Raw genomic sequence first — 12,605 nt, 5'->3', positions numbered from 1 at the left:
GTCCTCGCCTCGGTATCGCCGGGCAAGTGGTGATGGGGACGGATCTCGTACTGCTCCTCGTCAAGGTCTGGGACCACGGCACCAAGGGCGGCGGCCCTGGATGGCGGGGACGGCGTCGACCTGGTGGCAAGTGGCGGGCGTCTGGTGCCGCTGACCGTGGCACCACAGTGGTGGTCTTCTCTCTCGCCGGAGGAGATCGGCTAGTTGTGTGGCTAGCCGTGGCGGACCTCGCGTTCCGTCGCCTAGCTCCCGATGGCGAGGCGCAGCTGCCGGTGAAAGCCGGCCCGGACTTCGGTCATGGCGGATGATGGCGGCGTGTTTCGTCGTTACCTTGTTGAATGCATTGTCTCTGCAGTCTGCGTTCTTCGCCTGGGCTGCTCCAGGGAAAACCCTAGACCCGGGTCTCCCGGATCGGACGATGGCAGTGGGCAACGCCGTTCTCCCTGTTGGGGGGCATCGTTTTTGGAGCAGACAACGGATGGCGGTGGTGCTGAGGTGGAGCGGTGTGCTTTTGCTGTGTCGGCGTCGTCGTGTCGCCGTGGCATGGTGCAGTGGTGTCTCGGGACGGATGCAGTGTGATGGACTCGCGCAGGATGGTGGAGTCGTCTGGCGCTGTGGCGGCATCGATGACAGGCCTGGCATGGTCAATGCGATGATCTCTCTTGAAGATGGAGTTGAGGAAGACGGCGGTAGCAACTTCTATGGCGTGTGCGTTGGCGTATGCTCTGCTTGACTGGATGTGCTTCTCATCTGCTATTGGGTGGCCTGGGAAGTCATTTGGTTTTTGGTTGATGTGAGCTGGTGAATTGTCACCCCCTTCATCCCTTTGTAGGTTTAGCGAGGTGGCTTCGAGTTTGATCTTTTGTATTGCTCTTGTAATATGTTATTAATAATTTAATAAAAAAAGGATGCAGAAGATGGGACGATATTTCCCCATTTCGAAAAAAAAACACCAGTGGAAAACGTAGTTTTTTTTTTTGGCCGAGTGTGTGCGTCTCGTAACTTGGCAAACATAAGATAGCCCAGACTCCCAGAGGATCTGCTACAGTATTTTACTCAACCTGATTCAGCAGTTGGGAAGGTTTTTTCATGGTCCACACATCAACCTATTTTTCAAGTCGATCAAGTACAACTCCAAGTTAGAGCAAGAAAAATGGTTGGTAGTCTGGTACTACTAGTCCAAAAGCAAAAAAGTTCGTACAGAAGCATGATTAAACTCGCCACTAGTACTGCTTGGTAGTCTAATATATAACACGACATAACTGTCAGACGACAGCTCTACCGATACGTACGAGTAGCTATATAAACTTGATATCTGCTTTGGAAGCATTCAGCTCCCACGACACAGCATGAGAAGCCACTGGCTGTGTACCAACTTTGTCTGCTCAAGTTCTGATGTCCCTAGTCAGTTGTAAGAGCCACTTAAGCCGCCATGAACTTTTGTTTTGGTCCTACTAAATATGAAACTAGGCCGTCTTCACTTAGCACAATGGCACTTCAGAGTCACCTGTACACATTCAGTGAATCCATCGGTACATTTCTTGCGTACCTGAAAAAAAAAGGTAATTTCGTGCATTCTTCCAGTTAAGACAAACTATGGGAAATGCTTATAGTACATTTTCGTGCAGTTTTATTTATTTGTTTATTAGATCTTTCGTGCAGTTTTCATTAATATGCATAGCTTGGACAGAGAGTGGGCACTACCCAGCCTGAACAAGGGACATGCCCGTCAATGGCCGATCAGCAATGCATCTCCCAAATCCCCAGCAACTTCATGTGGGCCTAGTCCCGAGTTTGTAAGTCCCGTGGCCCAACAACCATCCAGATTTTCTGCCCGATTTTCTAACTCCCGTGGCCCAACAGAAGAGTTAGGCATCTTTCTTAACTATCCCGATCCAGAAATCTAATACTATTCTACTCCACCAAAGCCCCGAGTGTCGACAAAAGGGTGATGTAACCTTCTTTCACCAACGGAGGGAAACGAATCAACAAGCCCATAGGCTGGCAAGATTTGGTTCATCGCTGCCATTAGGTAAACATGTGTGGCTCTTAGAGCATCTCCACTCGTCCCCCGAACAGGCCCCCGGCGAGCCTTTTTTACATCCGGACGGCGTAAATCGGTCCAGTCGCGCCCCCGGTTCCTCGTTTTCGTCCGGATTTGGCCCTTCATCCATCCGGCGAGCCCACGCCATCCCCGGTCCCCCGGGGCGCGCTCGGGGACTTCGGACGAAAGATTTTGGCGGGAAACGTCGTGTGGACCCGCGTAGTCGGCGACTGGAAAACCAAATCCTGTCGATTTTCCCTCCAATTTGCTTGCATATCCCCATTCTCTCCCGCCGAATTAGCCATTCTCCTCGTCTTCCAGCTCCAGTTCCCGGCGGCGTCTTCTCGTCCACCACCACTCTCCTCCTCGTCTTCTCGTCCACCACAATGCCGCCGACGGCGCCGGCGAGGAAGATGCGGGCGAAGAAGACAAAGCCGGCGACCATGTCGAACGCCGAGTGGGCGGCGGACGAGAAACGGCGCGAGGTGGAAACAAGCGGCAGGGCGGAGAGGGTGAAAAGAGCCGCCGCCAAGAGGGCGGCGGCGGCGGCCCAGGACGAACAAGCGAGGATGATCAGCATGGCAATGAGCGGCGGCGGCGGCGGCATGTTCCCCGGCCAATGGTCGACGCAAGGTACAACCAGTTCCCCGTCGTCCTTCTCCCCTTCGCTGTAATCGCCGTCGCCGACTGCCGTGTTCCAAGAGGGCGCCTACGTCCAACCGTCCAGGTCCACGACGTCGCCGCCCGAGCTTGACGTCGGCGGCGGCGGCCAGTTCGAGGGCACCTCGCCGGCCCTGCGACGAGGGCCGCTCCCGTTCGGTGCGACGGCGGCGCCGAACGAAGAGGAGATCCACGAGATGATCACCTCCGGCTCCATGGCCGCCGCTGCGAGCCCGGGGTTCTTCATGGCCGCCGCCGCTGAGTGCCCGGGGTTCTTCACGCAAGAGGAGGCGAGGGCGACGGCAGCTGTGGCGGCGCGCAACGAGCATCTAGAGGATGTTGCCGACGGAAGCCAAGCCGTCGAAGAAGAAGACAAGGAAGAAGAAGAGCCAACACAAGCCGACGCCAACCTGTCGAAGGGGAAGAAGAAGAGGAAGAAGAGCTCGCCGCCTGCCGAACCGCGTATCAAATGGACGCCGAAGGAAGAGGAGTGACTCGCCGAAGCTTGGATGACCGTGTCGACGAACGGCATAATCGGGGCCAACCAGTCGTTCGACACATACTGGCTTCGAGTGAGGCAGGCGTACGAGGAGCGCAAACTCGTCGATCCCTACTTCAACAAGACAAACATGAACGTGTACCGGGGAGACAAGGCAATGGCCACCCATTGGGGGCTCATGCAGACGGCGTGCAACAAATGGCACGGCATACAGGAGGAGGTCCGCAAACAGCCGATCAGCGGCCAGGACTTGGAGCAAAAGGTATGCTCCGTCGACCCTGCATCACCGTGCTCTTGTTTTCCCCAGCTGCGCCGAGCTGACCCGTATCGCCGTGCTCTTTTTTCCCCAGCTGCGCCGAGCTCTGGACATGTACACGGACGACACCGGCCTGCAGTTCAAGTTCCTCAACGTCTACGCCCGTCTCGAGAACTGCGAGAAGTGGAAGGAAACTCGCACGTCCCTCTCGAAGAGCAAGACCGAGCAGTACAACCCCGACGCTCCGGCGGCTTGCGCGGCGGAAGGGCGCCCTGAACTCGGCCAGAAGAAGCTGAAAGAGCTCAAACGGACGGACAATCCCGCCGACAGGATGCAGGCGTCGATCGACAAGTGCTGGGCCGACTTGAGGTCGCACGCCGACGGGAGGAACGACAAGTTCGACGGCAGGTGGCGGGAGATGCTCGCCAATCAAGGCGTCCGGATCGCCCTGCTGAAGACGACGGCGGCGGCGAAGAAGAGGAACACAGACTTGGCGTTCCTGATGGGCGGCGGCGACATGGAACTGATGGACGAGGAGACGAGAAATTGGTACCAGGCCCACCGCAGCGACATCCTCCGAGCCCCTCCGGCCAGTCCTTCGTCGTCTCCGCCGGCTCCTACCTCGTCTACCTCACCATCTACCTCGTCGACTGCGGCTGCTTCGACGTCCACTGCCGCTGCTTCCTCGTCGGCCGCCGCAGCCGACACCGCCGTGCCGGCCGGGACTGCCGACGAGCCTGTCTCCGTGTAATTTCCCTCCGATCGCCGATCTGTGGCTGATCTTTTTGCTTCTTTTGCCGATCAACTGGCCGTACTTGTAGCGCGGGACGGCGATTTGTTTGAATTTAAACTCTATCCGCCGAACTCCGGGTGGACGACTGGAAATACGGTACTCCCCACGACTTAATTTCGTCTAATCCGGCGGTTGTTTCGTCCGGATTTGGGCGTGGGGAGCGCCAACGAGTAGGGATGCTCTTAGAACCTCCCCTTGTTTGAACATGCCTCTAAGCTATAACTCTAGTTGATTAAAGGCATGTGAGTTGTCAAAAAAAAAAAAAACTATCCCAATCGAGCGATCTAATATTCTACTCCACCAAAGCCGTGACCCGCGAGGGTTGATAAGCCGATCTACTTCACCGTGCTCATGTTCTGCTCTGAAAATACATCTCGCGTGTCCGATCAAAATTGTTAGATTCACGGATGATCGATCTTTAGTGGCGGCAAGTTGTGGGAGTGTCAAATTGAACAAGGTATGTACTTACATAGGAAACGTTGATTTGAGTTATTCAATCGTATTTCTATACTCCTATATAGTGTATCAATTTTGAAAGTTTGAATCCAATCAGCATAACACAATTTCTACCGTTGATCGGGTACCATCAAACGGCCCAGAACACTGGGATTCGCAGCTACAGTAACATCTCTGTTTCTCCACATGATTCCAGAAACATCTACACTTGCAGGCTTCCACTGCCCCTTTGGCCGTGACATGGTCCACCGACATTTCGGTTCAGTCCCCGGTTGGGACCAAACAACACCGATTTATGGCAAAGAAATCAACGACAGGATGCTAGCGGAAGAGGCGGCAGTCGTGGGGAGGGAGGCATGGTATCTCCAATAAAAGTTCCAAAAATCGGCGCGCTATATGTAGTTTGCAACACGCTGTAAATCGATACCGCGCATTGGCGTGAAAGTTGCCCCGCCGAAAACGCTATTTTGCCGCGCATGCTCGGGCGACAAAAGTGCTCCTCCGTCGGAAGCACCATTATGCAGCGCGCGGCGCGGCCCGAACGGCTAGTACTACTATGTTGCCATGCGTTGATGTAAACCCCAAAAAGAGCACCTTAGTTTCATAGACTGATTCCAATTGATGAATTGAATGAACATAAGACAGTGACAGAGTACCACACCATGTTGTAAGCCGGTTGCAGATTTCGATTTTATTTTGGTACACACTAATTGAACTGCTTATTTAACAGAAAATAGACCAACTATTGTTTGCAAATTTAATTTTAGGTGAAAATGGTTGGATTTATATTAGTTTAAAGCCAGGCACTAGATGCCTTTTATCAGAAACAAGAAATTTTAGGTGAAAATGGTTCAAGATAAAACCATAGAGTCATTCTACAAAACAAAAAAGAAATGATGCAGCGGCTGAGGTCCCTCAACCTGATCCATTGGCATTTTTGTTTGTTGAAACTGATTTGCCTGAGCAAGATCAACCTAGTGCCATTTTAGGTAACTGTTTGTTGAAGCTGAACCATTTCACAAGAAAACTAAGCCATTGTGACAAAAGATAAAACACCTAATGGTCAGAATTCGTGATACCTGTTCCTTCTGTCGATGCACCTAATGGTCAGAATTCGTGATACCCATTCCTTCTATCGATGATACAATGTAACAATTCACGTGAAAATACGCATGGCCTCAGAGTTCAGGTTGCAGTTGTTGTACATGCAGCACTTGCAAAGGCACAGGCGGACAACGGCGGAAGTACTTAAGAAATAGTATTAACTTTGTTCCTTAAGGTAAGATGTTTTGGCAAACTAAATTAGTTTTCCAAAACGTCTTATATTATGAAACATAGTTAGTAGATGAGAAGTGATTTACATCAACTTCTTGATACATTAATTTAGAGCATGGTCGACTGATCCAAGTAAGAGATAACACGATTGAGCTGAAGGCAACATGCATGTAGCTAGCGAGACATGCTAACTGACATAGGTTTGCATCCTCAATACATATGGAAGCACTTCCCAAATCACATTTATGTCAATATATATTTACCTCAAATACTAGAAATAAAGTCTCACATCTGAAATCCAGGTCAATACTAATCATCCCACAAGTTCTTAGTACCGCTACCACAACATTATCTCATATAGTATAATATAATTGTAGCTAGTTGGATGAAAGGGCATTATATCTTCATCAGGCCATGAGCTACATCTTTCCATCAGTAGATGACCCAACGATAGTGAGATCTGCCCTTATAACGCATTTCGATCCCACAAGATATCCTCGAGACGGGTCCTTGAGTTCCTTGAGTCCAACGAAGTAAGGCCATCCCCAGCCGTATGGACCACTAAAGACCCTGAGACCTGCGATCACCATAAAAGTAAGATCAACTGCAGTAAGGAGGTTACAAACACAAGCTGGTGGATTCACAGCATAGGACTTATAGTAGCAATAGCTGAACCTGTAGTTCCAGTGAAGTATTCCCCATTATTTTGGTCCAGGATGGAAAGAGTCGCTTGTACCACCATTCCGGACTTCAAAGGGGTCTCTTTGGAAGCATCCATGTATAAGTACAAGGAAACGCAATCAGTGCTGTACTTGCCACGACATGGAGACATTTCGACGTACCTGTTGACAAAAATGGGAAGTGACAGTTCAAATATATATGTGTATCCGGGAGAAATATGTATTTCAAGAATGTATTTAGTTATTGAAATCAGAAACTTGATTGAGCTTAGTTGCGTGTAACCAGGTACACCCATTAACTTTGGGCACAATACTGTGAGATAACAATGGTAACAAAGCCTATTAGAAAACAGAACTGCGAGAACCAACCTGAGGTTGGGTGGTTAGGAGGATGGTTGTATCCCCAGCCCATCAGAGTTCAAACCCCAGGTTTGACATCTGTGTGTCTCATAAAGGCGGAATATTCATTCAGTGGGAGGCGACGTTCCCGTCGACAGCGAGGCGCCTGTGGTGACTTCGTCAATTTCAAGATCCAATCCGCCGGCTCAGTCTTTCGAAGGTGCTCATAGGGGTAGGGTGTGCGTGTGTGCGTTCATAGGGGTGAGTGTATGCGCGTGTATGTGAGCGTCTGCGTTTGTACTGTGTTCCTCAAAAAAAAAAAAAAAACAGAACTGCAGTGAGTATGCCGTACATTCAAGAAGAATGAGTGGTACCAAATATAAATGAAAAAATTCTGGAACTTCCTCTGTTTTTTATCCTCAACAGTACAACATATGACCATCAAATTGTTAACATAGATTTAGTACTACAATGTTACAATATCTTTTCATAATTTTATAGTAAATAGATGATTACAAAAACATTTTCCATTGAGATTGGAATGTGAAATATACTAGAAGCAGAGTTCTTCGGTTCCATGCTTAGAGCCTTAGACATCTTGCTTAATTTCCAGTTGGAGTATATGTAGTGACCATGGACCGTTGGAATGTCCATTGGCAGAAAGCAATAAAAGAAAACTTCTGGCCACTATGAAGCTAGTGAAGTAACTTGGTATGGTAATTTAACGGATAACACGTGCATATTATCTATATCATTTGTTACTTAGGTAACAGGTGAATACCATTTATGTCCGCCAACTTCAAATGTACGAGAACAGAAAAATGATTGCTCATGGTCCAGTTCAAGGAAATTGTTTATGGTCCAAGTGTATGTTCCTTCCAGGTATCCCTTCTTCTGGATAAAGAAATTCTCAACTGTGGTAGCCTTCTTCTGAACCACAACAGCCCTCTTTTCAGGAGAAAACGCATCAATTTTTAATATCTCTAAACCAAAGACACAGCTATCATCAACTAGAAAAGCAGATGATTTCAGTAGCTCCTGAAGAGGAATCAAGCAGTGCTTGTTCGAGGTGAAATTCTTGAACTCAAAGGTGTGGCTAGCTGCATTTACGCAAAGGTTAAAATATTAGATTAAGCAGAGGAACTTGTAAGATGCAAATGTCCAAATAATATATAAGAACCTTTCAGCCCAGTTAAACATGAAAGTAGAGATAAAAGTAGTGAATTCCACCTGAATAATGATTATCAAATTAAAAGGAGTGAATTCCACTTTTTACCCACTATTTTGGTTTTTGTGACACTAATTACCCTGTCAAATGAAAAATCGCGTAGATTACCGTTTTTATAAGTTTTGGACCCTAAATTTCTGATGCGTATTCATTGGGTAAGGTGTCAGGTGATGGCCGGGATAAAAAAATATCAAAACATTGACGAGGAATGGAACACATGTATAAAAGAATTCTGGACATAATCCTTGATGATGCCCTCCGATATTTACATATTTTATCCCGTTACATAGACATATCATGCATGTCCCATCTAACAATAACAAGCAAAATGTGAAACTAAGGTTAAACTGTATTCAAGGTCTCCTAAATGTTATATTTTGTTAAACGTTCTACTAAATGGGTTAATATGTGTCACAAATGCATAATTATAGGGTAAAAAGTGGAATTCACTCAATTAAAAGAGAACATGTATATGGACTCCAGAATGTTGTTAGAATGTAGAGTCTTTAATTTGACAGGCACAAGACTAACTTGATTTGGTAATGGGAAAACATTTGATCGTATTAAATTTTCTATTATAGATATTGACTTGTAATGATGGAGCTTCTAGCTCAAACTTATAGCACACGAGGAACTATCGACTCCAAGCTGTAATAGGATGGATGTGCGTGAAACGCAATATTCATGAGACTACCTTTGCATCCACAATACATTCCATTAGAATGGTTGTATATTGACAACTCAAACACTGCATGCACCGAGTGCCCTTGCTCCAACCTTGTTGATCGTTGCATATAAACACAAAGAGCAACATATGCAGTTTTAGCACCAGGTTTTGTATGCATTGGACTCACTTGGAGGTGCCTGGTAAATAAGCAGAAAATGAAGTCAGTCTAGAATTCATAACTGAAGTTAGAATGAAGCCTAATTTCATCACTACATGCATCCTATTTAGATTCAGCATATACATGTTTGTTTATAAGATTTTCATTGCTAATTTGACTTCACAGAAACATGTTTGTCAGATGTTGCTGACTCAGCGCATACCAGTTATACCCAGAACAGTGAAAAGGACCAGATGTTGCAGACTTGGCCCCCGTCTCAAGTAGCGATGAGAAGTCCTCAATCTTCCATTCAAAATCTGGAACATGTGTCTTCACTGGAAGCACACGAGCTGAAATTTGTACAAGTGCAATAATTCAAAAATTACAAAACAAAAAAGAGATAATGTGCAATGAGCAAATTTCATGTGCATGTTGTAGTTGCAAATAAAAAGGCAAATATATTGACTATTGGACACCCGAAAAAGAGACAATAACACAGATGTTTTCTATGCTCTGACTATATGAATCAAAATCTTGAGTACCATTATTTGTGATAAGTGGCCCCTGATTGGTTAGGATAGTTAGTCAATAGTCATGTCATCAATCAGGGGTAGAACAAGGCACAAGAGCCTTATGTATCAATATCTTGTACTATTGCTTCTCATGAATTAGACATCGAGACCAACAGCTTTCAGTTTCTACAGAAGGAATGTTATATTCAACACATAACTAACTGGACATCTTGCTGAGTCATTGACATGATGGTGAAGGCAAGCGCTTCTTCAGTTCGGAGCTAGGATTGCATATTCACCTTGACTTTTTCCAAGCGATTAATGTTCTAAATTGCATCTGATGTTTGTTTATAAAAGACACAATCTGAACGTCAGAATTGACCAGACATACGTACATGTACTCCTGCAGTTGCCCATAGATCCGCCCCTTCCTCTTCTCTGCTCTACAAGTGAAATTATACACCCTAACAAAAGATAGATCATACATATCAGAGAAAGGTAGCACATGTCATATGAAATACTAATTACCAGGCAGATCTAGAACTAATTATCATGCCAGAAAGCAGGGAAGCGAACATACAGGATCTTTAAAGCTAGAGCCAAACTTGGTCAAAATAATTTACCACGCATATGAAAATTGTACCCGTGAAAATAAAGGAGAGAACAAGTAAATCACACTCCACAGACATGTCGATTAGAAATGCTAATAGCTTTACCCCTCGGATCAATTACGAAAGAAAGCCAAGAACTTGCACTGGAAAACCCTGAAAGGCTGAAACCCTGTTTCATGAAGAAAACATCCCGGAAGTCTGAAAAGTGAAAACCCTCTACTCTAGAAAAAGAACTGAAGAACAGTAGTGCGCGATCCGCGGCAAAGAGACGGATTTCCGACTAGCAGGAAGAAGCTAAGGCAGAGAGAGACCTGGATTTGGAAGCAGATTGAGCGTACCTCACAATGGCTTCCTCTGTAGACGACGATTGGGGTCCTGGAGGTGCGAGGAGAATGGGGTTTTTATCGAAGTGGAAGGAGGCACCCGAGACTAGCCCCTCACTTTTCTCTCCTCTCCTCTCTCTCCGTCCGTCACTCTGTTTTTTCCACCCGTCTCTTCTCTCACCTGCCATGTGCAAGGTTTCCATTCTCGTGCAAGGTAATTGCAGATTGTCACGTCCACTATTTTTTACTTCTCTCTTCCCTTTTTCTTTCTGTAAGCGGACACTGAAATCACCAAGTATCTCTTTACTATGCCAACTTATTTAAAATCCTCATGTTTAAAATATAATCTTGTAATAATCCTTGCAAGAATTAAGAGTGAGGAGCAAAACAGGCCCTACCAAAACTTTATAGGTTTAGTGGTGGCCTTAGAATCCACATATATGTTGGGGTCCAAGGACTATTCACTGTACAAAATGTTTATTATGTTGTTAGCGTCATTTTTAGCGTACTTGCAAGAATTATGCGAGGGTGAAAATGGGGCCGTAGCAAGGAAGCAGATTTGGTGCACATGACTACTTGTAGATTTAAAGCAGAATTATGCTCCTGGCTTTCAAAATATTTTAAATTTGCATATCTGCGTTTTAAAAAATTGTCACATTTATTCCGTGAATACATATATGTCCTGAATACTCGTGAAAAATTTCGTTAGAAATTGCATTGTATTTTGAGCTACAAGAAAAAAACAAATTTGTGGCTACGTATAGGGGCAGATATTTGTCAGAAATTTGTCTCTTTCGTATAGCTCAAAATACAACATATTTTCTCCAAAATTCATACCGTATCTTCAGAATATATGTATGTGGGTATTTAATATCATTTTTTTTGGAATTCAAAAATATGATTTTTAGAAAACAAAAGCGTTGGTGCTCATGTGCCAAAGACACTTTCCGCCCTAGCAAGTTTTTTTAGCTTTGGTGGTAGCCTCAAAAGTATCCATGACTCTATCTACAAAGTGATGTCTTGAGAGGGAAGAAAGAGAAAGGATATTTAAAGAAGTCAAGTAGCTAGACATGTGCCTTGGAAAGAAAAAAATGGTAGAAAAAAATAGACGCCCTCTTTTGCATTGGGTAGCTTAATTGGTGTTTGTCTAGGTGAAGGTAGACGCATGTGTATTTTCTTACCATTAGGTAACATTATGCTGAAACAGTTTATAAAAGGCGTCATGCTTAACAAATATAATCTTGTGATAATCATTGCAGTAACCGAGAGGGAAATGTGGGCTCTAGCCGGCTTTTTTAGGTTTAGTGGTGACCTCTAAAGCGCAAGGATTCCATCTAAGAGCATCTCATGTCTTCAAATCTTGTCCGGATTTCACAAAAGTATCTGGTATAGTGGTATAGAGTGTTCGGTTTGGCTCTCATTTATCTCTTCACTTCCCCCTCTCCTCTCTACAGAAACTTGAGAGTCACCTTTGCGACTCCGGGCCAAACCGAAGCCTCTCTTGCTGGTATCGCCTGTCGGAGATGGCTGAGGAGTCCATACAAATTGATTGTACTTTCATGACAATTTAAGTGAGTAATACAACAATATGTAACGTGTACTGTTGTGCAGTAAGAGTGTGCATTTTGGCAACGTTTTATGTCTAGTCACAGCTCATTATTATTTATTATGTATTGCATATATAAGTATTACTTCCTTCATTTTAAAATATAAGTATTACTACCTTCGTCTTACATTTCGAAACAGAGGTAAAAAAATCTACTTATGCTTATGCATATCATGTCTACGTCCAGCTTAGCCAACTGCATGCGTCCGATCCAGAGTCCAAGTTAATGTGCAAGTATCGCATGCATGCCTATCGGAACCAATCCCTGTAGCGGCAACTCGCCGGAAGCTGCAGGGCCCATCACAACAGTAGAAAGTTCAACCAAAATTCTCAATGATAGAGCAATCTTATCATTGCCTTGATTACTGTAGAAAAAGCATGCACCGTATTAGTATCCATTCCCTTGACTGGTGGACAAATGGAAGGTTCATTGCCCTACGAAGTATGCGTAGAGTCGATCATGTCTCCTTACTGGATGCTCATCGCCACCTTGTGTCTC

The 12,605-nt window shown here is 45.6% G+C and overlaps 1 protein-coding gene across 2 annotated transcripts; it reads right to left on the bottom strand.

Annotated features, from left to right (window-relative positions):
* Positions 1 to 6,131: 6,131 nt before the first annotated feature.
* LOC127344751 (uncharacterized) lies at positions 6,132 to 10,652 on the bottom strand. Of its 2 annotated transcripts, none has more exons than XM_051371093.1 (7): positions 10,489 to 10,652; positions 9,962 to 10,031; positions 9,278 to 9,404; positions 8,925 to 9,094; positions 7,784 to 8,102; positions 6,659 to 6,825; positions 6,132 to 6,560 (listed from the first exon to the last, which is right to left on the bottom strand). In XM_051371093.1, the coding sequence occupies exons 2-7, from the start codon at positions 9,981 to 9,983 to the stop codon at positions 6,403 to 6,405; spliced, it is 963 nt and encodes a 320-aa protein (XP_051227053.1). In that variant the 5' UTR covers positions 9,984 to 10,031; positions 10,489 to 10,652; the 3' UTR covers positions 6,132 to 6,402. The 2 variants fall into 2 exon arrangements, with proteins under 2 accessions (XP_051227053.1, XP_051227050.1); XM_051371090.2 differs by having other exon boundaries at positions 9,962 to 10,030; positions 10,516 to 10,652.
* Positions 10,653 to 12,605: the final 1,953 nt, after the last annotated feature.

The sequence above is a fragment of the Lolium perenne genome, chromosome 1, assembly GCF_019359855.2.
Source record: "Lolium perenne isolate Kyuss_39 chromosome 1, Kyuss_2.0, whole genome shotgun sequence".
NCBI classification, from domain to species: domain Eukaryota; kingdom Viridiplantae; phylum Streptophyta; class Magnoliopsida; order Poales; family Poaceae; genus Lolium; species Lolium perenne.
Note: the sequence above shows the minus strand (reverse complement) of the source record. Positions and strands in the feature narration are given on the sequence as shown.

Bases quoted from the DNA above. Each gene is read 5' to 3' on its own strand.
- LOC127344751 (XM_051371093.1), bottom strand. From the start codon at position 9,983: ATGGGCAACTGCAGGAGTACAT. The intron at 9,095-9,277 runs GTATGCGCTGAG...CTTATTTACCAG, and splicing joins CACTGTTCTGGGTATAACTG to GCACCTCCAAGTGAGTCCAA. The intron at 6,561-6,658 runs GTTCAGCTATTG...TGGTGATCGCAG, and splicing joins ATACTTCACTGGAACTACAG to GTCTCAGGGTCTTTAGTGGT.